Here is a 25,594-nt window from a genome sequence, read left to right as displayed (position 1 = left end):
AACAACCGTAAGTCGGTACAGGAGGCAGTGGTTCGCGTGGGCGACTGTGATATCATTTCCAAGCGGGAGGTGAAGCTCCTCGGGGTGTTGATCGACGATAGACTGAACTTCGGCAGTCACGTAGATTACGCATGCAGGAGAGCTTCGACAGCTATTGCGGCATTATCCAGGATGATGTCCAATAGCTCGGGGGTGCGCTCCAGCAGACGCAGGTTATTAGCTGGGGTTGCCGTATATATCCTTAGATACGGCGGCCCAGCTTGGGCCTCGGCGCTTAGCATCGAACGTATCCTGCAGAAGCTGGAGAGTGTACACAGGCTAGTGTGTCTCAGAGTGATAAGTGCCTACGCACGGTATCACGGGATGCAGCTTGTGTGATTGCGTGTATGTTACCCATTGCACTAGTCATACCGGAAGACGAGGAGAGTTTCGACATGCGCGGAACCAGAGGAGCCCGTAAAGCCGTTAGAGTTACCTCGACTATCAAGTGGCAACGGAACTGGGATAACTCTTCTAAGGGTAGGTGGACCCATCGGCTGATACCTAGCGTATCAAGATGGGTTAATAGGAGGCATGGAAAAGTTCACTTCCATCTGACACAGTTCCTGTCAGGCCATGGCTGCTTTAGGTGGTATCTATATAGGTTTGGACATACGGACTCTCCCGTCTGCCTGGACCGCCCAGAGGTCGACGAAACTGCCGAGCACGTACTATTCGTGTCCTCGTTTCGTCGATGTGAGGAGCGGAATGTTTGAGGTGCGCGGGAGGGACACTACCCCAGATATCCAGATCTTATCCAGAGGATGTGTCAAGAGGTTAAAAAGTGAAACGCGGTCTCGGCCGCTACCACTCAGATTGCCAGCATCTTTTGCAGCGCAATTGGCGCGCCGAGCAGCAGTCGGATAGCGCCGACTGGTGGGTAGCTAATCTGGAGGGTGAGGTACCAGCGGGTAGTTAGTCAAGTAGTAGAGGAACTAGTGGGTAGGTAGTTACGAGGTAGAGGAACTAGTTGGTTGCAAGTTGAGATTTGAAGCTAGTGGGTAGCTAGTATATAGGCGTGCGTAGTCGCACGGACCCCTCCCAAAAGTAATGCCGCAAGACTGTTCCGGGGAGACTCAGGGTCTGTGAACAGGGTGGTTTTAGCGGGTCGGCGCAGTAGCTAAACCCCCGTTCGCCGGTAGCCCACCGGTGTCTGGATGCACATTCCCACCCTACTGAAAAAAACAGGAGACCCTGTATGTCCGAGCCTGTGGAGGTACTGCCTGAAGAAGCCATAGCCTGAAAGGAACTGTGTCAGATGGAATTGAACTTCCCCTGGGATCACCCAACTAGATATGTTTAGTGTCAGCTTCGAGGATTTATACCATTTTCGCTGCCTTTCTACTTAGTCATACATAAGGTTCCATAGTAAGACTGAGCCAAAGACGGATCCTTTCTTGAATAGCTTTTCCAGATCCTGTCCAGGTCTAAGGCTAAGCCAGGCTAAGCAGACGTATTGAGAGCGCCATGGCATCCCAACTTACACTTTTAATGCGCTTTTCACGTCAAGTGTCGCTACCGCAAACTATCGAAAACCTCGCTTCTTTCGTTGGATCACTATCTCAGCGGTCTTCATCACTAAGTTAATAGCGTTCAACGTGAGGTTACTTTTACGGAATCCAAACTGATTTCTTGACAGGCCATCCCCACGCTCTGATTAGTACACTTATCATATACCAATCACTGTGATTCATATGCAACCAAATCCAGTCACATTGGAGTTGCTGCAACAAAATTGATCTAAATTGTGCTACTAGGGGCATAATCCTCGCCAACAACTTTCCCGCCGTGTCAATTAGGTATATTAGTCTATGTGCCGAAGGCTCGCCTGGCGGCTTCCCGGCCTTCGGGAGTAGTACCGATGCCTGCCTTGAGAGCGCAGTTTGGTACTCCTTCAAGCTCTGGAGCTTTGTTCGTTGTCAGGGAATTCGTCACCGCGACTAACTCTTCATTCAACAACGGCTGCACCCACATTACCGTCGGCGCAGGAAGCCAGGGACTTGGGACTCGGAACGGGAAGAGTACATCGATAATCCGCGCCAACCGATCCGGAGACCGTTCGGGTGGTGCACCCTTCGTAGATGAGTGTCCGTCCAACATTGCGTTTTCCATCGACCACCTCATTCAAAATGACGTTTGGTTAACTATCTGTAATATGATATTGAATAAATAACAACAATTCTTGAAATCGAAGAGCTAATGTGAATTCGTAAGAGACTTTGAATTTTCAACAAGAAATTGCCTAAATGCATTTTTCACAATTGATTATGATTTAATTTCTAGTAACTTCTGCTATTCTATTTTCTTAAAAAGACACTTATTTGTTTTTAACATTCGATACATTTTAGGATATATTCTGAAACATAGCAAGAACATTATAATAATTTTAATTTTTAAACATCTCAGGTTGAAATGATTTCGTTTTTGTATTTTTATTCTTAGTAATTGTCTTTTGAAATCCAGTAGTCGACGAAAAATAATTCTACTATAAGTTAATTCTTGCAGTTAGTACTTTTTGCCAGTTGACTCCTTATTTCAGGTTGCTGATTTCAACAGTAATTACTTAACTAAAGGAATTATTTGGCCAATTCATATTTAGTTTATTAGACCAGTTTAATTAAATAATCATTCCGGACAAAAGTTATACTTGTTTCAGTTCCTGTTTTCACACAATGCCTCAGAAAAACTCATAATTTAGTAAAGTAATTCAACGCTGATTTTTTTTTTTTTTAATTAATTTTATTTGCTTAATTATCTAATACATGCATTCATCTCTTAGACTAGGTGTTCCGTGTTTTCTTAACACTATCATCCTTATTTGCTATGTTACGCTTTTAGTTATTATTAATACATTTCAATTGCCTCTGCCTCTGAATTTTTTCCTCTGGTTGAATTGAACCATGTAGGAATTACAATGTTTTCAACTTAAACTAAACTTAACCTATTTTATACTAAGGGTACAAGGAGTTAACCCTCAAACTGCCGGGACGAATCTTGACAACTAAAAACAGCTCGTTCTCGGTCAATTTTTAACCAAATTGCAAGCGGTTTCAACTGTGATCAAGGGAATAGTAGTTCCAGCATGTAGATGGGTAAAATGCTCAGGATGACCCTCCTCTTTAAGAGGGGGGAGTTTTGAAGTGTGGCATAAGTCATTTTTTGAGCAAATAATTAGTATTTTGAATTTTTTAACGTCGTAACAGGTGTTTTAGTATAAGTAATTAATGGTCAATGTGAATGGTTGACAACAATGGTCAAATGAACATAAATTGACCTCCGGGTAACCTTCTAATAGGTTCCGGAAACCCGGAATATCCGGTATAAAATGCCAGCATAGAATCACCGAATTTATCGGTCTTCCGACACCTCAAACTTCTCAGAATCTCATAGGTAACTTAGAAAACGCCATAGTTTCTTGGGAGGGTAAACTGGCCATTTGATGGCCACGGAAAAGGTTCCGAAGTCCCGGAATTTCCGGTACAAAAGCCAACATAAAACAACAACACATATTAGGCTTCTGACACCTCAAACTTCTCAGAATATCATGGGTAACTTAGAAAACGTCATAGACTTTCAGTAGGCTAAAACTGGCCATGCGATGGCCTCGGAAAAGGTTCCGGAATCCCGGAATTTCCGGTACAAAAGGCAAAAATAAGACTTCATAACAAATTTGGCTTTTGACATCTCAAACCTCACAGAATATCATAAGTTATCTAGAAAACCCCTTAGTGTGTTGGTAGGGTAAAACTGGCCGTGCGGTGGCCATGGAACACGTTCCGAAACCAGAATTTCCGGTAGAAAATGGCCAACATAAAACTACAAAACAATTCAGGTTTCCGACACCTCAAACTTCACAGAATCTCATGAGTAATCTAGAAAACGGCATAGTTTTTTTGGTAGAGTAAAACTGGCCGCGCGATGGCCATGGAACAGGTTCCGGAAACCCGGAATTTCCGGTACAAAAAGCCAACATAAGACAACAAAACAAATTGGGCTTCCGACACCTCAAACCTCTCAGAATCTTATAAGTAACTTAGAAAACGTCATAGTTTTTTGGTAGGGTAGAACTGGCCATGCGATGGCCACGGAAAAGGTTCCGGAAACCCGGAATTTCCGGTACAAAAGGCAAAAATAAAACTTCATAACAAATTTGGCTTCCGACACCTCAATCCTCTCAGAATCTCAAAAGTTATCTAGAAAACGCCTTAGCTTCTTGGTAGGGTGAAACTGGCCGTGCAGTGGCCATGGAACAGGTTCCAGAAACCCGGAATTTCCGGTAGAAAATGGCTAACATAAAACTACAAACAAATTAGGCTTCCGACACCTCAAACTTCTCAGAATCTCATGAGTAATCTAGAAAACGCCATAGTTTTTTGCAGAGTAAAACTGGCCGTGCGGTGGCCATGGAACAGGTTCCGGAAACCCGGAGTTTCCGGTACAAAAAGCCAACATAAAACAACAAAACAAATTAGGCTTCCGACATCTCAAACCTCTCCGAATCTCATAAGTAACTTAAAAAACGCCATAGTTTTTTAGTACGGTAAAACTGGCCATGCGATGGCCACGGAAAAGGTTCCGGAAACCCGGAATTTCTGGTATAAAGGGCAAACATAAAACTACATAACAAAATTGGCTTCCGACACCTCAAACTTCTCAGAATCTCACGAGTAATCTGGAAAAGGCCTTAGTTTCATGGTGGGGTAAAACTGGCCGTGCGATGGCCATGGAACAGGTTTCGGAAACCCGGAATTTCCGGTACAAAATGGCCAACATAAAACTACACAATAAATTAGGCTTTCGACACCTCAATTAAATTTTCTCTTATATTTGAAACTGCCTGACTTTTTTTTCAATTGACTAATCGCTTGACTGATTATCCCCTCAAATTAAAGTTCTTACTACTGACGCCAAATTATAAATGAACCAATAACGCCAAAAATTCTGGTGCTCGGATTAGATGAATGAATTAACAATTTCAAAGGTAACATATTTTTTCTCAAGGTTTCTTTTACCCCTCAAACTGCCGGGACGAATCTTGACAATTTGAAACAGCTCGTTCTCGGTCAATTTTCAACTAAAAAGCAAGCGGTTGCAACTGTGGTCAAGGGGAATAGTAGTTCCAGAAAGTAGATGGGTAAAATGCTCAGGATGACTCTCCTTCTTTTAGAGGGGAGTTTTGTATCATTTTTAGAGCAAATGTTTAGTATTTTGAAATCATCATCATAACGGATATTTTAGTATAAGTAATTAAGGGCCACGGTATAGATTCCGGAGACCCGAAATTTACGGTACAAAAGGCCAACGTTGAACTACAAAACAAATCAGTCTTCCGATACCTCAAGCTACTCAAAATCTCATGAGTAACTAAGAAAATGCCATAGTTTTCAGCATAGTTTTTTTGTTAGGGTAGAACTGGCTATGGGATGATCACGGAAAATGTTTCGGAATCCCGGAATATCCGGCACGAAAGGCCAACATAAAACTACAATACAAATTAGTCTTCCGACACCTCAAACTTCTCAGAATATCATAAGTAATCCAGAAAACTTCTTAGTTCCTTGGTAGAATAAAACTGGGCCATGTGATGACCACGGAATAGATTCCAAAAGTCCGTATCAAGCAGTACAAAAGGCCATCATAGAACCTCGAGACTAAGCTGTCGTCCGACACTTCAAACTTCAAAGAATCTCATGAGTAATTTTGAAAACGCCATAGTTTCATGATAGGTTTCGGGAACCCGGAATATCTGTAAAAAAAGCCACGTTAGGCTATCGGAATGGGCTTTCCAGAGACTCCGAATCTTGTTCCGTGGCTATAAAATTGCCAGTATTTCTCTAAAAGAACACTTTGGCATTTTTTGGATTACTCTGGTAATTCTCAGAAGTTCAAGGTGTCGGAAGACTGATTTGTACAGATGCTCTATGTAGGTCTTTTCACTGGAAATACTAGATTTGTGGAACCTGTTCTGTGGCCATTGCATGGCCATTTCTACCCTACGAACAATTTACGATTTTGTGAAAAGTTTGAGGGGTCGACAGACTGATTTATTTTGTAGTTCTATGTAACGTTGGATAGATCACTTGTATGTAGTGTCTTACGGAGTAAGACCTACCAAACCGAGCCCTAGCTAAATCCATTTTCCGAGCTAGGGCTATAAGTTGTTTTAGTTAAGGATTACGCTACCAATAGAAGTATCTGAAGTATAACTAACCTAACTTTTCCCTGAAGATGACGGAAATTCTCATTGCAGGACAAATGTTTTAGCTAGAAATGGTTTTGTACATATAGCTAAATCCCAGGTGTGGTGCTCTACTGGTGATATTTTAAAAGCAAGACAAAGAGGTGACTAGGGCTCCAATACTTGGTCAAATAACAGTATTACGGTTCTGTTTTCTCAAGAAAGGATTGAATTCTTATGATAAGGGGCGCACATTCAATGATATTGCTCTCTGTAAAGGGTCCAAATAGACTATCATGATCCTCTTGAGAGAGAAAAAGCAAGAACTATATCGAAACCGTTACTGCATTGCTTACCAGTGGCGTAGCCAGAAAATTGGTCTGGGGGGAGATGCACCTATACATTAAGAATACGGGGAATGCTGCGATAGATCTAATAGCTGGTCAAAGTGGTACATCCGAGACTGATTTATTTTGTAGCTCTACTTTGGTCTTTAGTAACGAGAAAGTAATGTGTAAGGTAAGATAAGGGTTTGGACCTGTTTTATAGTTCTATGTTGGCCTTTTGTACCATGAATTCCAGGCTCCCGGAACCTGTTGCGTGTTCATCACATGCACAGTTTTATCCTACCAAAACAATATGGCGATATCTGGATTACTAATGAGATTCCGAGAAGTTTGAGGTGTCGGAAGCCTAATTTGTTTTGTAGTTTTATGTTGGCCATTTTCTACCGGAAATCCCGGGTTTCCGGAACCTGTTCCATGGCCACCGCACGGCCAGTTTTACCCTAATAAGAAACTAAGGCCTTTTCCAGATTACTCATGAGATTCTGAAAAGTTTGGCTAATTTGTTTTGTAGTTTTATGTTGGTCATTTTTTACCGGAAATTCCGGTTTCCGGAACCGGTTCCATGGCCACCGCACTGCCAGTTTTACCCTACAAAAAAACTAAGGCGTTTTCTAGATTACTCATCAGATTATGAGAAGTTTGAGGTGTTGGAAGCTTAATTTGTTTTGTAGTTTTATGTTGGCCATTTTTTACCGGAAATTCCGGGTTTCCGGAACCTGTTCCATGACCACCACACGGCCAGTTTTACCCTACCAAGAAACTAAGGCCATTTCTAGATTACTTATGAGATTCTAAGAAGTTTGAGGTATCGAAAGACCAATTTGTTTTGTAGTTTCATGTTGGCCATTTTTTACCGGAAATTCCGAGTTTCCGGAGCCTGTTTCATGGCCACCGCACGGCCAGTTTTACCCTAACAAAAAACTAAGGCGTTTTCTAGATTACTCATGAGATTCTGAGAAGTTTGAGGTGTCGGAAGCCTAATTTGTTTTGTAGTTTTATGTTGGCCATTTTTTACCGGAAATTCCGGGTTTCCGGAACGTGTTCCATGGCCACCGCACGGCCAGTTTTACCTTACCAAGAAACTAAAGCCTTTTCCAGATTACTCATGAGATTCTGAGAAGTTTGAGGTGTCGGAAGCCTAATTTGTTTTGTAGTTTTATGTTGGCCATTTTTTACCGGAATTTCCGGGTTTCCAGAACCTGTTCCGTGGCCATCAAATGGCCAGTTTACCCTCCCAAGAAACTATGGCGTTTTCTAAGTTACCTATGAGATTCTGAGAAGTTTGAGGTGTCGGAAGACCGATATATTCGGTGATTCTATGCTGGCCTTTTATACCGGATATTCCGGGTTTCCGGAACCTATTGGAAGGTCACCCGGAGGTCAATTTATGTTTATTTGACCATTGTTGTCAACCATTCACATTGACCATTAATTACTTATACTAAAACACTGTTGCTGTTGCCGAAGCCCGGGATACCACCAGGAGACCCATCGGCGTACAGACCAATCTGCCTACTGGACACCACAGGGAAATTGCTTGAGAGGATTATCTTCAACAGGCTGACCCCGTAAACCGAAGGTACGAACGGACTGTCAAGCAATCAGTTTGGGTTTCGTAAGGGAAGGTCCAAGGTGGATGCATTTTGGAAAGCTGTTTCCAGAATCGCGTACTCTTATACGAGACCGATGAAGGGGAGGGTAGTGCTTCTATCACCGCAAGAGTCCCTCAGGGATCTATCCTGGGCCCAGAGCTATGCAACACTATGTACGACACTATTTTAAGACTGAAGTTCCCCCCAGGTGTTAAGATCGTTGGCTTCGCTGACGACATAAGGCTGGAGGTTTACGGAGAGTCGATTGTTGAGGTGGAACTGACGGCGGCCCACGCGATCGCTATAGTAGAGGAAAGGATGAGCTCAAGGCAGCTGGGGCTAGCTCATCATAAAACGGAGTTGGTTGTTGTTAACAACCGTAAGTCGGTACAGGAGGCAGTGGTTCGCGTGGGCGACTGTGATATCATTTCCAAGCGGGAGGTGAAGCTCCTCGGGGTGTTGATCGACGATAGACTGAACTTCGGCAGTCACGTAGATTACGCATGCAGGAGAGCTTCGACAGCTATTGCGGCATTATCCAGGATGATGTCCAATAGCTCGGGGGTGCGCTCCAGCAGACGCAGGTTATTAGCTGGGGTTGCCGTATATATCCTTAGATACGGCGGCCCAGCTTGGGCCTCGGCGCTTAGCATCGAACGTATCCTGCAGAAGCTGGAGAGTGTACACAGGCTAGTGTGTCTCAGAGTGATAAGTGCCTACGCACGGTATCACGGGATGCAGCTTGTGTGATTGCGTGTATGTTACCCATTGCACTAGTCATACCGGAAGACGAGGAGAGTTTCGACATGCGCGGAACCAGAGGAGCCCGTAAAGCCGTTAGAGTTACCTCGACTATTAAGTGGCAACGGAACTGGGATAACTCTTCTAAGGGTAGGTGGACCCATCGGCTGATACCTAGCGTATCAAGATGGGTTAATAGGAGGCATGGAAAAGTTCACTTCCATCTGACACAGTTCCTGTCAGGCCATGGCTGCTTTAGGTGGTATCTATATAGGTTTGGACATACGGACTCTCCCGTCTGCCTGGACCGCCCAGAGGTCGACGAAACTGCCGAGCACGTACTATTCGTGTCCTCGTTTCGTCGATGTGAGGAGCGGAATGTTTGAGGTGCGCGGGAGGGACACTACCCCAGATATCCAGATCTTATCCAGAGGATGTGTCAAGAGGTTAAAAAGTGAAACGCGGTCTCGGCCGCTACCACTCAGATTGCCAGCATCTTTTGCAGCGCAATTGGCGCGCTGAGCAGCACTCGGATAGTGCCGACTGCTGGGTAGCTAGTCTGGAGGGTGAGGTACCAGCGGGTAGTTAGTCAAGTAGTAGAGGAACTAGTGGGTAACTAGGAACTAGTGGGTAGCATGTTGAGATTTGAAGCTAGTGGGTAGCTAGTATATAGGCGTGCGTAGTCGCACGGACCCCTCCCAAAAGTAATGCCGCAAGACTGTTCCGGGGAGACTCAGGGTCTGTGAACAGGGTGGTTTTAGCGGGTCGGCGCAGTAGCTAAACCCCCGTTCGCCGGTAGCCCACCGGTGTCTGGATGCACATTCCCACCCTACTGAAAAAAACAGGAGACCCTGTATGTCCGAGCCTGTGGAGGTACTGCCTGAAGAAGCCATAGCCTGAAAGGAACTGTGTCAGATGGAATTGAACTTCCCTGGGATCACCCAACTAGATATGTTTAGTGTCAGCTTCGAGGATTTATACCATTTTCGCTGCCTTTCTACTTAGTCATACATAAGGTTCCATAGTAAGACTGGAGCCAAAGACGGATCCTTTCTTGAATAGCTTTTCCAGATCCTGTCCAGGTCTAAGGCTAAGCCAGGCTAAGCAGACGTATTGAGAGCGCCATGGCATCCCAACTTACACTTTTAATGCGCTTTTCACGTCAAGTGTCGCTACCGCAAACTATCGAAAACCTCGCTTCTTTCGTTGGATCACTATCTCAGCGGTCTTCATCACTAAGTTAATAGCGTTCAACGTGAGGTTACTTTTACGGAATCCAAACTGATTTCTTGACAGGCCATCCCCACGCTCTGATTAGTACACTTATCATATACCAATCACTGTGATTCATATGCAACCAAATCCAGTCACATTGGAGTTGCTGCAACAAAATTGATCTAAATTGTGCTACTAGGGGCATAATCCTCGCCAACAACTTTCCCGCCGTGTCAATTAGGTATATTAGTCTATGTGCCGAAGGCTCGCCTGGCGGCTTCCGGCCTTCGGGAGTAGTACCGATGCCTGCCTTGAGAGCGCAGTTTGGTACTCCTTCAAGCTCTGGAGCTTTGTTCGTTGTCAGGAATTCGTCACCGCGACTAACTCTTCATTCAACAACGGCTGCACCCACATTACCGTCGGCGCAGGAAGCCAGGGACTTGGGACTCGGAACGGGAAGAGTACATCGATAATCCGCGCCAACCGATCCGGAGACCGTTCGGGTGGTGCACCCTTCGTAGATGAGTGTCCGTCCAACATTGCGTTTTCCATCGACCACCTCATTCAAAATGACGTTTGGTTAACTATCTGTAATATGATATTGAATAAATAACAACAATTCTTGAAATCGAAGAGCTAATGTGAATTCGTAAGAGACTTTGAATTTTCAACAAGAAATTGCCTAAATGCATTTTTCACAATTGATTATGATTTAATTTCTAGTAACTTCTGCTATTCTATTTTCTTAAAAAGACACTTATTTGTTTTTAACATTCGATACATTTTAGGATATATTCTGAAACATAGCAAGAACATTATAATAATTTTAATTTTTAAACATCTCAGGTTGAAATGATTTCGTTTTTGTATTTTTTATTCTTAGTAATTGTCTTTTGATATCCAGTAGTCTACGAAAAATAATTCTACTATAAGTTAATTCTTGCAGTTAGTACTTTTTGCCAATTGACTCCTTATTTCAGGTTGCTGATTTCAACAGTAATTACTTAACTAAAGGAATTATTTGGCCAATTCATATTTAGTTTATTAGACCAGTTTAATTAAATAATCATTCCGGACAAAAGTTATACTTGTTTCAGTTCCTGTTTTCACACAATGCCTCAGAAAAACTCATAATTTAGTAAAGTAATTCAACGCTGATTTTTTTTTTTTTTTAATTAATTTTATTTGCTTAATTATCTAATACATGCATTCATCTCTTAGACTAGGTGTTCCGTGTTTTCTTAACACTATCATCCTTATTTGCTATGTTACGCTTTTAGTTATTATTAATACATTTCAATTGCCTCTGCCTCTGAATTTTTTCCTCTGGTTGAATTGAACCATGTAGGAATTACAATGTTTTCAACTTAAACTAAACTTAACCTATTTTATACTAAGGGTACAAGGAGTTAACCCTCAAACTGCCGGGACGAATCTTGACAACTAAAAACAGCTCGTTCTCGGTCAATTTTTAACCAAATTGCAAGCGGTTTCAACTGTGATCAAGGGGAATAGTAGTTCCAGCATGTAGATGGGTAAAATGCTCAGGATGACCCTCCCTCTTTAAGAGGGGGGAGTTTTGAAGTGTGGCATAAGTCATTTTTTGAGCAAATAATTAGTATTTTGAATTTTTTAACGTCGTAACAGGTGTTTTAGTATAAGTAATTAATGGTCAATGTGAATGGTTGACAACAATGGTCAAATGAACATAAATTGACCTCCGGGTAACCTTCTAATAGGTTCCGGAAACCCGGAATATCCGGTATAAAATGCCAGCATAGAATCACCGAATTTATCGGTCTTCCGACACCTCAAACTTCTCAGAATCTCATAGGTAACTTAGAAAACGCCATAGTTTCTTGGGAGGGTAAACTGGCCATTTGATGGCCACGGAACAGGTTCCGAAATCCCGGAATTTCCGGTACAAAAAGCCAACATAAAACAACAAAACATATTAGGCTTCTGACACCTCAAACTTCTCAGAATCTCATGGGTAACTTAGAAAACGTCATAGTTTTTCAGTAGGCTAAAACTGGCCATGCGATGGCCTCGGAAAAGGTTCCGGAATCCCGGAATTTCCGGTACAAAAGGCAAAAATAAGACTTCATAACAAATTTGGCTTTTGACATCTCAATCCTCTCAGAATATCATAAGTTATCTAGAAAACACCTTAGTTTGTTGGTAGGGTAAAACTGGCCGTGCGGTGGCCATGGAACACGTTCCGGAAACCCGGAATTTCCCGGTAGAAAATGGCCAACATAAAACTACAAAACAATTCAGGTTTCCGACACCTCAAACTTCACAGAATCTCATGAGTAATCTAGAAAACGGCATAGTTTTTTTTTGGTAGAGTAAAACTGGCCGCGCGATGGCCATGGAACAGGTTCCGAAATCCCGGAATTTCCGGTACAAAAAGCCAACATAAGACAACAAAACAAATTAGGCTTCCGACACCTCAAACCTCTCAGAATCTTATAAGTAACTTAGAAAACGTCATAGTTTTTTGGTAGGGTAGAACTGGCCATGCGATGGCCACGGAAAAGGTTCCGGAAACCCGGAATTTCCGGTACAAAAGGCAAAAATAAAACTTCATAACAAATTTGGCTTCCGACACCTCAATCCTCTCAGAATCTCAAAAGTTATCTAGAAAACGCCTTAGCTTCTTGGTAGGGTGAAACTGGCCGTGCAGTGGCCATGGAACAGGTTCCAGAAACCCGGAATTTCCGGTAGAAAATGGCTAACATAAAACTACAAACAAATTAGGCTTCCGACACCTCAAACTTCTCAGAATCTCATGAGTAATCTAGAAAACGCCATAGTTTTTTGTAGAGTAAAACTGGCCGTGCGGTGGCCATGGAACAGGTTCCGGAAACCCGGAGTTTCCGGTACAAAAAGCCAACATAAAACAACAAAACAAATTAGGCTTCCGACACCTCAAACCTCTCCGAATCTCATAAGTAACTTAGAAAACGCCATAGTTTTTTAGTACGGTAAAACTGGCCTTGCGATGGCCACGGGAAAGATTCCGGAAACCCGGAATTTCTGGTATAAAGGGCAAACATAAAACTACATAACAAAATTGGCTTCCGACACCTCAAACTTCTCAGAATCTCACGAGTAATCTGGAAAAGGCCTTAGTTTCTTGGTAGAGTAAAACTGGCCGTGCGATGGCCATGGAACAGGTTTCGGAAACCCGGAATTTCCGGTACAAAATGGCCAACATAAAACTACACAATAAATTAGGCTTTCGACACCTCAATTAAATTTTCTCTTATATTTGAAACTGCCTGACTTTTTTTTCAATTGACTAATCGCTTGACTGATTATCCCCTCCAATTATTGTTCTTACTACTGACACCAAATTATAAATGAACCAATAACGCCAGAATTCTGGTGCTCGGATTAGATGAATGAATTAACAATTTCAAAGGTAACATAGGTTTCATTTAACCCTCAAACTGCCGGGACGAATCTTGACAACTTGAAACAGCTCCCGATCAATTTTCAACTAAAATGCAAGCGAATGCAGCTGTGGTCAAGGGGAATAGTAGTTCCGGAAAGTAGATGAGTAAATGCTCAGGATGACTCTCCTTTTTTTTAGAGGGGAGTTTTGTGTTATTTTTAGAGCAAATGTTTAGTATTTTGAAATCATCATCATAACGGATGTTTTAGTATAAGTAATTAAGGGCCACGGTATAGATTCCGAAGACCCGAAATTTACGGTACAAAAGGCCAACGTTGAACTACAAAACAAATCAGCCTTCCGAAACCTCAAGCTATTCAAAATCTCATGAGTAACTAAGAAAATGACATAATTTTCGGCATAGTTTTTTTGTCAGGGTAGAACTGGCCATGGGATGACTACCTCGGAAAATGTTTCGGAAACCCGGAATCTCTGGCACGAAAGGCCAACATAAAACTACTATACAAATTAGTCTTTCGACACCTCAAACTTCTCAGAATATCATAAGTAATCCAGAAAACTTCTTAGTTCCTTGGTAGAGTAAAACTGGCCATGTGATGACCACGGAATATATTCCAAAAATCCGTATCAAGCAGTACAAAAGGCCATCATAGAACCTCGGAACTAAGCTGTCGTCCGACACTTCAAACTTCTAAGAATCTCATGAGTAATTTTGAAAACGCCATAGTTTCATGAAAGGTTTCGGGAACCCGGAATATTTGGTAGAAAAAGCCACGTTAGACTATCGGAATGGGCTTTCCAGAGACTCCGAATCTTGTTCCGTGGCTATAAAATTGCCAGTATTTCTCTAAAAGAACACTTTGGTATTTTTTGGATTACTCTGGTAATTCTCAGAAGTTCAAGGTGTCGGAAGACTGATTTGTACAGATGCTCTATGTAGGTCTTTTTCACTGGAAATACTAGATTTGTGGAACCTGTTCTGTGGCCATTGCATGGCCATTTCTACCCTACGAACAATTTACGATTTTGTGAAAAGTTTGAGGGGTCGACAGACTGATTTATTTTGTAGTTCTATGTAACGTTGGATAGATCACTTGTATGTAGTGTCTTACGGAGTAAGACCTACCAAACTCGAGCCCTAGCTAAATCCATTTTCCGAGCTAGGGCTATAAGTTGTTTTAGTTAAGGATTACGCTACCAATAGAAGTATCTGAAGTATAACTAACCTAACTTTTCCCTGAAGATGACGGAAATTCTCATTTGCAGGACAAATGTTTTAGCTAGAAATGGTTTTGTACATATAGCTAAATCCCAGGTGTGGTGCTCTACTGGTGATATTTTAAAAGCAAGACAAAGAGGTGACTAGGGCTCCAATACTTGGTCAAATAACAGTATTACGGTTCTGTTTTCTCAAGAAAGGATTGAATTCTTATGATAAGGGGCGCACATTCAATGATATTGCTCTCTGTAAAGGGTCCAAATAGACTATCATTTTCCTCTTGAGAGAGAAAAAGCAAGAACTATATCGAAACCGATACTGCATTGCTTACCAGTGGCGTAGCCAGAAAATTGGTCTGGGGAGATGCACCTATACATTAAGAATACGGGGAATGCTGCGATAGATCTAATAGCTGGACAAAGTGGTACATCCGAGACTGATTTATTTTGAAGTTCTACTTTGGTCTTTAGTAACGAGAAAGTAATGTGTAAGGTAAGATAAGGGTTTGGACCTGTTTTATAGTTCTATGTTGGCCTTTTGTACCGTGAATTCCGGGCTCCCGGAACCTGTTGCGTGTTTATCACATGCACAGTTTTATCCTACCAAAACAATATGGCGTTATCTAGATTACTATTGAGATTCCGAGAAGTTTGAGGTGTCGGAAGCCTAATTTGTTTTGTAGTTTTATGTTGGCCATTTTCTACCGGAAATCCTGGGTTTCGGAACCTGTTCCATGGCCACCGCACGGCCAGTTTTACCCTAATAAGAAACTAAGGCCTTTTCCAGATTACTCATGAGATTCTGAAAAGTTTGCCTAATTTGTTTTGTAGTTTTATGTTGGCCATTTTTCACCGGAAACTCCGGGTTTCCGGAACCTGTTCCATGGCCATCGCACGGCCACTTACCCTACCAAAAAAAAACTAAGGCGTTTTACAGATTACTCATGAGATTCTGAGAGGTTTGAGGCGTCGGAAGCCAAATTTGTTTTGTAGTTTTATGTTGGCCATTTTTGCCGGAAATTCCGGGTTTCCGGAACCTGTTCCATGACCATCGCACGGCCAGTTTCACCCTACCAAGAAACTAAGGCCATTTCTAGATTACTTATGAGATTCTAAGAAGTTTGAGGTATCGAAAGACCAATTTGTTTTGTAGTTTCATGTTGGCCATTTTTTACCGGAAATTCCGAGTTTCCGGAGCCTGTTTCATGGCCACCGCACGGCCAGTTTTACCCTAACAAAAAACTAAGGCGTTTTCTAGATTACTCATGAGATTCTGAGAAGTTTGAGGTGTCGGAAGCCTAATTTGTTTTGTAGTTTTATGTTGGACTTTTTTACCGGAAATTCCGGGTTTCCGGAACCTGTTCCATGGCCACCGCATGGCCAGTTTTACCTTACCAAGAAACTAAGGCCTTTTACAGATTACCAATGATATTCTAAGAAGTTTGAGTTATCGAAAGGCTTATTTGTTTTGTAGTTTTATGTTGGCCATTTTTTACCGGAATTTCCGGGTTTCCAGAACCTGTTCCGTGGCCATCAAATGGCCAGTTTACCCTCCCAAGAAACTATGGCGTTTTCTAAGTTACCTATGAGATTCTGAGAAGTTTGAGGTGTCGGAAGACCGATATATTCGGTGATTCTATGCTGGCCTTTTATACCGGATATTCCGGGTTTCCGGAACCTATTGGAAGGTCACCCGGAGGTCAATTTATGTTTATTTGACCATTGTTGTCAACCATTCACATTGACCATTAATTACTTATACTAAAACACCTGTTACGACGTTAAAAATTTCAAAATACTAAACATTTGCTCAAAAAATGACTTATGTCACACTTCAAAACTCCCCCTCTTAAAGAGAAAGGGTCATCCTGAGCATTTTACCCATCTGCATGCTGGAACTACTATTCCCCTTGATCACAGTTGAAACCGCTTGCAATTTAGTTAAAAATTGACCGAGAACGAGCTATTTTAAGTTGTCAAGATTCGTCCCGGCAGTTTGAGGGTTAATCGTTGCAATAGAAGATTGCAACGATTTTTGTCTAAAATTAGAAATTATTTTGTTGGACATTTGTTGCAATGTCTCAATATTAGAAATTCTATGAAGTTCATTGGTACTATACCACGGAGGCAACTTCAGAATCATTTTCAAAATTTTATTTTGAATCCTCTGGAGTGCCTTCTTTCTGGTATTGCAGCAACTAGCCCATATTGGCACAGCATACAACATGGCAGGTCTAAAAATTTGTTTGTAAATCAAAAGTTTGTTCTTAAGACAAAGTTTTGATTTTCTGTTTATAAGTGGATATAGGCACTTAATATATTTGTTACATTTGGCTTGAAGGCCTTCAATGTGATTTTTAAAAGTTAATTTTGATCTAGCAGAAGTCCTAAATATTTAGCTTCGCTAGACCAATTAATTGGAACCCCATTCATAGTGACAATATGTCTGCTAGAAGGTTTCAAATAAGAAGCTCTCGGCTTATGTGGGAAAATTATAAGCTGAGTTTTGGAAGCATTCGGGAAATTTTCCATTTTGCAAGTAAGTGGAAAAACTATACAAACTTTTTTGCAATCAACTACAAATGACACGAAGGCTTCGCCCTTTGGCTGAAAGGCCCGTGTCATCTGCAAACAAAGATTTTTGACACCCTGGTGGTAAATCAGGTAAGTCAGAAGTAAATATGTTATACAATATGGGCCCCAGTATGCTGCCTTGGGGGACACCAGCCCTTACAGGTAATCTATCAGATTTAGTATTCTGATAGTTTACCTGCAGCGAGCGATCTGATAAATTATTTTGGATCAGTTTAATGATGTACAGAGGAAAATTAAAATTCATCAATTTTACAATCAAACCTTCATGCCAAACACTGTCAAATGCTTTCTCTATATCAAGAAGAGCAACTCCAGTCGAATATCCTTCAGATTTGTTGAGCCGAATTAAGTTCGTAACTCTTAATAACTGATGAGTGGTTGAATGCCCATGGCGAAAACCAAATTGCTCATCAGCAAAAATAGAATTGTCATTAATATGAACCATCATTCTATTTAAAATAATCTTTTCAAACAGTTTGCTTATTGAAGAAAGCAAACTGATTGGGCGATAACTAGAAGCCTCAGCTGGATTTTGTCCGGCTTCAAAATTGGAACAACTTTGGCGTTTTTCCATTTATCTGGAAAGTATGCCAATTGAAAACATTTGTTAAATAAATTAACCAAAAGGATAAAGAGCTCTCAGGAAGTTTTTTGATAAGTATGTAGAAAATACCATCATCACCCGGGGCTTTCATATTTTTAAATTTTCTAGTAATAGATCTCACTTCATCCAAATTGGTTCCCAACGAAGGGTCAAAAACATTCTCTTGATTGAGAATGTCTTCGAAGCTCCGTGTAACCTGATCCTCAATTGGACTAGTGAGACCTAGACTAAAATTATGGGCACTCTCGAACTGCTGAGCAAGTTTTTGAGCCTTTTCGCCATTTGTTAATAAAATTTTATTTCCCTCTTTTGGCTTTTGAGGTTTTTTAAGATTTTTTGTTAATTTCCAAAAGTGTTTCGAACTGGGATCCAACTTCGAGACATTATTCTCAAAGTTAGTATTTCTCAGAATAGCGAAACGTTTTTTAATTTCATTTTGCAAATCTCGCCAAATAACTTTCAACGCGGGGTCGCGAGTTCTTTGGTATTGCCTTCTTCTCACATTTTTAAGACGGATCAGTAGCTGAAGATCGTCGTCAATAATAATGGAGTTGAATTTAACTTCACATTTCGGAATTGCAATGCCTCTGGCTTCGACAATTAAATTTGTCAAAGATACGAGAGCATTATCAATATCACTTTTGGTATCGAGAGGAATATCAACATCAAAATTCCTATCGATATACGTTTTATATAAATCCCAATCAGCCCTATGATAATTGAAAGTAGAGCTGATTGGATTATAAATGGCTTCTTGTGAGATTTCAAACGTCACAGGAAGGTGATCAGAGTCAAAGTCAGCATGAGTTACCAATTGGCCACACAGCTGACTTGAATCCGTTAAAACTAAATCAATTGTAGAAGGATTTCGACTGGAAGAAAAACAAGTTGGTCCATTGGGATATTGAATAGTATAATATCCCGCAGAACAATCTTCAAATAAAATTTTACCATTGGAATTGCTTTGAGCATTATTCCATGAACGGTGTTTGGCATTGAAGTCACCAATTACGAAGAATTTTGATTTGTTGCGAGTCAGAATTTGAAGATCAGCTTTCAACAAATTCTTTTGCTGCCCATTGCATTGAAAAGGCAAGTAGGCTGCAATGAAGGAAAATTGTCCAAAATTTGTTTCAACAGAAACTCCCAAGGTTTCAAAAACTTTGGTTTCAAACGAAGAAAATAATTTATGTTTGATACGTCTATTAATGACAATGGCGACCCCACCACAGGCGCTGTCAAGACGATCATTTCTGTAGATAAAATAGTTTGGATCTCTTTTAATGGAGAGTCCTGGTTTTAAATACGTTTCAGTTATAATGGCAATATGCACATTATGAACTGAAAGGAAGTTGAATAATTCATCTTCCTTACCCTTTAGAGAGCGGGCATTCCAATTTAGAACTTTCACACAATTATTTGGATCCATTGAAACGGAGTCCGATAACATTTTTTTTGTGTGCTTTATACCAACCTGAACAGCTTCAGGAATGGTATTTGCTTTGAACATTGCATCAATCATGTGATGCAATTGTTCAGTTAAAAAATCAAAATCGGAAGCAGTCATGCTACCTGAATCGGCAACATGACCATTATTTTCCGTTGGGACATGGGTATAAACCTCATTTTGAGAAGAGAAATTTTGTCTACCAGCAGCGATGTTTGCATACGTAGGTACATTCGAAAAATTGGAATTTACTGAAGTGCTTGCTACCCGTTGACGAGCGGCAAAATTTGTTTGTGAATTGTGGTGGGTATGGATTGCTCGACCGGTAACCGGTTTCGAAATTTGAGCGTTTGAAAAATTTCTACCCGTCGAGTCTGGGATCCGATTGGAATTTCCCGTCATCAATTTTGCACGGGAATTCAAAACTTTTTTGCGTGAAGGGCATTCCCAGAAATTGGATTTATGATTGCCCCCACAGTTTGCGCACTTAAATTTATTGGAATCTTCTCTCACAGGACATGCGTCCTTGGCGTGAGAGGTTCCACCACAAATCATGCATTTAGCATCCATGTGACAATGTTTGGTTCCATGACCCCACTTTTGGCACTTACGGCACTGGGTAGGGTTTTGGAAATTTCCCCAGGCCTGCGGAAATGTTCCCATGTAACACGGACATGAGACATAATACAGGCCTTTTCCAAACTTTTCATATTATTTAGTTCACTTTTGTTAAAATGAACTAAATAAAATTCTGAGAAATGCCCTCTGGGAAGTACCAGAATGGGATTTCTTTTCATCTTAATTACTTGGACTGGTGAAAATCCAAGTAATTGAGAAATTTCAATTTTAATCTCATCCAGTGATTTGTCATCACTGGGGAGACCTTTCAAGACGACTTTGAACAATCGCTCAGTTTTGTCGTCGTATGTGAAGAATTTATGGCGCTTCTCAGTTAAATAGTGAAGAAGACGTTTGCGATCGTCAAAGGATCCCGGCAAAACGCGGCAGTCACCCTTCCTAGCAATCTGAAATGAAACCTTGATCCCCTGAAGGTTACTCAAAATCTCATTCCGGAAGCCAGAAAACTCGGCAACAGATACCACAATTGGCGGAATCCTTTGCTTTTTCGCATGAATCGAATCACCTGGGCTAGAGGTAGATTCGATTTGCTCAATTTCATCATTAATCAAATCGAACTGATTGCTCAGTTCGATTGGAGAAGAATTATTTCCGATATTAGAGTTATTAGATTATTTGAAGGAATATCTGAATTCTCCAGCTTCCTTCTATTTTTTCCGCGCTTGGGCAGGACGGTCTTGAAACCTTGTTTCTTTGAAGGAAGTGGAGAATTCAGAGACTCCCCCTTCCTCTTGTTTTTGTTAATACTCATTGCTGAGCGTGGAGACGTGACCTTCTAAGAGGTTTTTTCCCAGAACGGTGTCCCTGCAGGATTACCACCGCTTGTCGGAATTTTACTTCCGCAAACGGGTCCAACGTAAAACGAAGGCACGGGTCCTTGCAAAGATCGTAACGGGATCAGTGGGTACAAATAGCGCTAAGAAGCACCGTTGAAATTAAAATAGCTTCGGGTAGTATTAAAAACTTCCTTCCGCAAAGAGAGAAAGAACCGCACAGCACGAAAGCACGATGCGGTCTGAAAATTCAACGATGATAGCATTCCTTTTTCCCAGCGTAAGCGATTGTTCAAATTTGATCACATATTCGCCAATGAAGGTTTATATTAAAGCACTTGTACAACTTTGTAGCCGTTTTTTAAACCTCGAATCAAATCCAACCATTTAAGAATGTAATCAACAATTTCCTCTGTGACTGGAAGAAGATTGCAGCATTTTGCATATTTATTTTTAGTGTCCCAGATTAGTATTTTGCGACAAACCGTATTCGGAGCGTTTTGAGCATGCAGTCACAAAACATAATTTTGCCTACTTAGTGTGTGCGTGTTTGATTGTATTCCTTTTCGGCAGTAAGTTTCGCTTCGTGCGACCAAAAGATAGGGCGAAAGACACCGCGGGCAACACCCCGCATTGTCATTCACATCGATTACAACTCGATCGCGATCCAACCATACGACTTGATTTTTTGTACGTTATTGGAAATCTGCAGATACTAGCCATGTACTAACACTATGTAAGTCGGTTGTAATGCGCCCGAGTAGTAGACGTTGCGGTCAAAAATATGGGGATGCTGCCCAAATGGTATGATACCCTGATTATACCCTTGTTAGATTCGAAAAAGAAACTGGATCGGTCACATTACTTATCAGAGTGAAACCAGATCCATTCATACATACCTACTAACGTCGTGAAAATCTATGCAGTTTGAAATGGGTCACTTCAGCAACAGTATTTGTTCCTTCAATAGTTACACTAGTTACTTCCTGGTTATCATCCTGCTAACCCTTTGTGATGTCTATTTTACTTTATGTAAGCATAAAAAGCGTGAAAAGTCTGTATACTCCAAACTGACTAGCTATTCTTTAAAAATGTGCTGATTGGGTGACAAAATTACTAACTCAGTCACGGCCAGTTGAACGCAACTAAATATGTTCTGAAGAAATGATGAAAACCATGAATATACTTCTCAGTCGCAATGCCATGGAATTTTTTTTCCAGGCAAACTACGAAGTTGAAATTCCTTATAAAAAGTTCTGATCATTTTTATACAACTTTCTCCCCTTCAAGCTGAGCACACCGGTGAAAACATGCAGCAGAATCGCACAACGAACGATTCTGGCTGCGATATATGCAAAAGCTCACTTACCTTTGAAGTGCTTTGGGCAGCACACAAACTCCACGCCGGAGAAGAGCGAGATTCCGCAGGGCAGCAGCATGGCGAAGCTTCGCATTTGCATGTTTCGGTCCTGGCATGCGGCGGCGCCGGTTTGGTTCCACCTGATGAACGGCCAGCATCGGGACGCATTGTGAATGTGGTCGAATAGGCATCCTTCGGGCACCAGAAGAGCGTCTGACTGGAACGGACCTTCTGGAAGCAGAGGGAAATTCGGAGGGAAAATGGCACTGGATGAGAACAACGACTAACAACCGGTTAGTGGTGGTTGCATAAAAAGATGACCCAAAATCTCCGGATGAGTCGGGAATGGGCATGAGATTAATCTTTCAAAAGCGAGCAGATGACTGTGTGTAAGAGGATTTGTTATCGATTCACCTCTGCGTTGGATCGGTTCGTTTCATATGGTCCCAACTGGGACTTCCACATAAAGGTTTGATACGATTGGATTGGCAAATTTTGGAAGCTACCGAATGGTAAAAGGATATTACTATATTACTGTGGTCAGCAATAAATGTTCAATCAAAACGGACATTTTGTGGTGCTGCTTGGAATGGAAATAGATGGCTGCAGAACTTTTACTGTAGAAGAAATCTATTCAAATGAATGATTCAGAAGACACGTTCACAAAACTTCTTGTTGAACAATATGATATTTGTGTAAATCAGCTCAATGCTTCTCGATACCAAATAGATCTGAGAATGGAATTAATTGATGTTGTTTTGTCAAGTAAAAGAATCTTTTACTTGGCATGTGCTTTGATTTCTCTGTCAAACGACAATATTAAGGACAGTCTGTTGGTATTTAATAATCAAAAAAAATATACATGTCAATTACAATCAATCAGTAATTAGGTGAATGGCGATTGTGTTTACGAATATGTTTACAGTCAATTTGCCTTACTTTTTTGTGCTCGCAAAGGGCTGCTATTGTATCTAATTGATTAACAATTGAGAAATAAACTTTAGTGCTTTACCGAATAAGTAGCAGATCCATTACAACATCAAAAATCCCTAATTCACTTGACCTAACACATCACGTCATATGCTCATGTGGATGATCAAACCATAACGTTGTCTTGGCCTTAATTTTATTGCTGGATTAACCCAAATGTCGGATGTCCACTCTGGGGAGTAACTTTTTCAATTTGGCGACAAAGTATCTACAGACGCATAAAGCAGCGGCTAGAATAATCGAAACTACTCCTTCTGTAGACAAAGCCAACTGCTCCTGTTGGTCTAGATTCAAGGACTAGATAAATTGAATTTAATTTCAGATATGGATGGTCCCGATGCATCCAGCGCTGGCTCCAGCTACAGGAAAAAAATAGCGAAACAGCCATTACGATATCGCCGCTATGATGAAAAAAGAAACTAGTGGTACCCTGGGTGAAGTTTGCTTTGAGTTTCAGGGCTTGTTCGTAAATTGTGTAACGCTATAAAAAGTGGAGGGGTCAGTTGGAGCGTTATGCCTCACATAAATAATAAACATCCCTCATGTATAATGTTTTATTAAAAAGAAGCGTTTAAAAATTGCAAAATTTAGTTTTACGTAATTTTTTGAACACATCTCAATGGCCCGGACTTCACCCGGAGCGCGGTTATAAACATCCTGGAAAACGCTCACAAAGACAGCAGCCATGGCCACTTCGATACACTGCCAGCGCTGCTGGTTGGCACTTACCCAAACATCTGAACGGCTTGATCCACCGCTGAGCACCTTTACACTTGGCTGAGTTTAGTGCACCCTGTCGGCACCAGCCACCGATTTTCTGATAGTGAGACGATTCGACGATATTCGTGATATCTCGACCTGGATAGACCTGCGGAATGGGAGAAGCAGAAACAGAAATAGAACATTATTATTAGGAACACGCTTCGCGAGCAGGTGGGCGGCGATATGGGGGTGGTTGTGTGCGAAAGCAAAGAGAATATCATTAAAAGTTGGTTTAACTTTAGCGACAGGTCCCCACCTCTGGCTTTGAGATAGAACTTTTCTCCTAACGGTTGAAAATAGTACGGTATGCAATCATTGACGTGAAATATTCATTCTTCTCATCACGGAAAATATGAACGAGAAGAGCAGCGATGCCAATTGGTCAGATTTTCGTAACTCAACCAAAAAGAACGTTGTACAATACTTTATACAGTACCCTATCGTAAACTGTGGAATACATTCAATAAACAGCCATGAAAGGAAAGTTTTCAAGCAATGAACAACAATAAGAATTGAATTTGTAAATTTTAGGGCGCTAAACGAAAACAAATTTAGAATAATGGAAGCTTTTCCAACAGCCCTTTTAGTTTTTCTACTAATTATATTGTCGATTATATTTTCTTAGCGGAACGTCGTTTAGGTGAGCAGAAATCCTGTAGAATACAATTTGAGAATATTATAGCGCGGGAGCTTGTCTAAAAAACTCTCCTCAAGGACGAAAACTCTTTCGACGATTAATTATTTTATATTTTAGGCGTCAAAGGATTAATATGTGTCAAAATCTAAAGGTGTTCTAGGTGTCTATTCTAGTCCATTCTAGAATGATAAAAAAACTTTTTTTAATCCTAAAAGCTGGTTACTCAATGAGCAAATGACAGCAACCCCCATGACAGCACTGAATTATCCTATTTTTTATTGTTTTTTTTTCATAAAAGTTTTTTTTTTATAAATTATGTTTTCCTTTTAGTTTTTGCAATTATTTATTACTAACTTTTTTTTAAAATTTTGTATATATTTTAATTGGAAATGTTTGATTTTGCTAAGGAAAATAATGCCTTTTGGATGCAGTTTCTACATTATTGCTATTATCTTCTTGATTTGTGGAAAATGTATGCCCATGAATTTTTTTTTGTAATGAAAGGAAATTTTACATGTAGTATTTTTTTTACCTCTATTTAATTTTTGTTCAATTTTAATTAGGCTCTTGTTTTTCTTAATTTTTTATGTAATGCAATATTTTCCCCATATTTTAAGAACAATATTTAATTTCAAAATTACACATGAAATAATTGAAAATATTTCAAAATAAAAGAATGTCAGCCCGGGCAGAAGCCATAAACAGAATAACAAAACATGATATGGATTTGATTGATATAAGAGATAAAAGAACAGAAAAAAATAAAAAATTGGCACTGAAATATCATTTAAATATCAAGATATGCTATGGATAAGAACAAACTAATGGCACATGATATTGATCACTTCTTAAAAAATAGCATAACTTGATCTTTTCATGATATTTTGGTGCAAAAGTTTGATATTGTCGTCTGATCGTTTATCTCTTATATCAATCAAGTCCATATCTCATTTTGCTATCTTATCAACATTTGATACTATTGAGCTATTTTTGTTCTTGTCTTTTTGTTGTTGTCCAAATTCGAGATCTGCAT

The 25,594-nt window shown here is 40.7% G+C and overlaps 1 protein-coding gene across 13 annotated transcripts in view; it reads right to left on the bottom strand.

Moving 5' to 3' along the window:
• The window catches only part of LOC134224785 (amyloid-beta-like protein), a 278,948-nt gene that overhangs the window by 75,931 nt on the left and 177,423 nt on the right, over positions 1-25,594 (bottom strand). For 11 of the 13 annotated variants that reach the window (XM_062704358.1, XM_062704360.1, XM_062704361.1 and 8 more), the window contains 2 exons: positions 23,892-24,030; positions 22,182-22,403 (listed from right to left, as the gene is read on the bottom strand). In XM_062704358.1, the coding sequence (XP_062560342.1) occupies positions 22,182-22,403; positions 23,892-24,030 (361 nt within the window). The remainder of the gene's footprint in view (positions 1-22,181; positions 22,404-23,891; positions 24,031-25,594) is intronic. The other 2 variants (XM_062704359.1, XM_062704363.1) reach the window with 1 other exon arrangement.

This window comes from Armigeres subalbatus, chromosome 3 (genome assembly GCF_024139115.2).
Source record: "Armigeres subalbatus isolate Guangzhou_Male chromosome 3, GZ_Asu_2, whole genome shotgun sequence".
Lineage (NCBI taxonomy): Eukaryota > Metazoa > Arthropoda > Insecta > Diptera > Culicidae > Armigeres > Armigeres subalbatus.
This window is presented reverse-complemented; position numbering and strand designations above follow the sequence as displayed.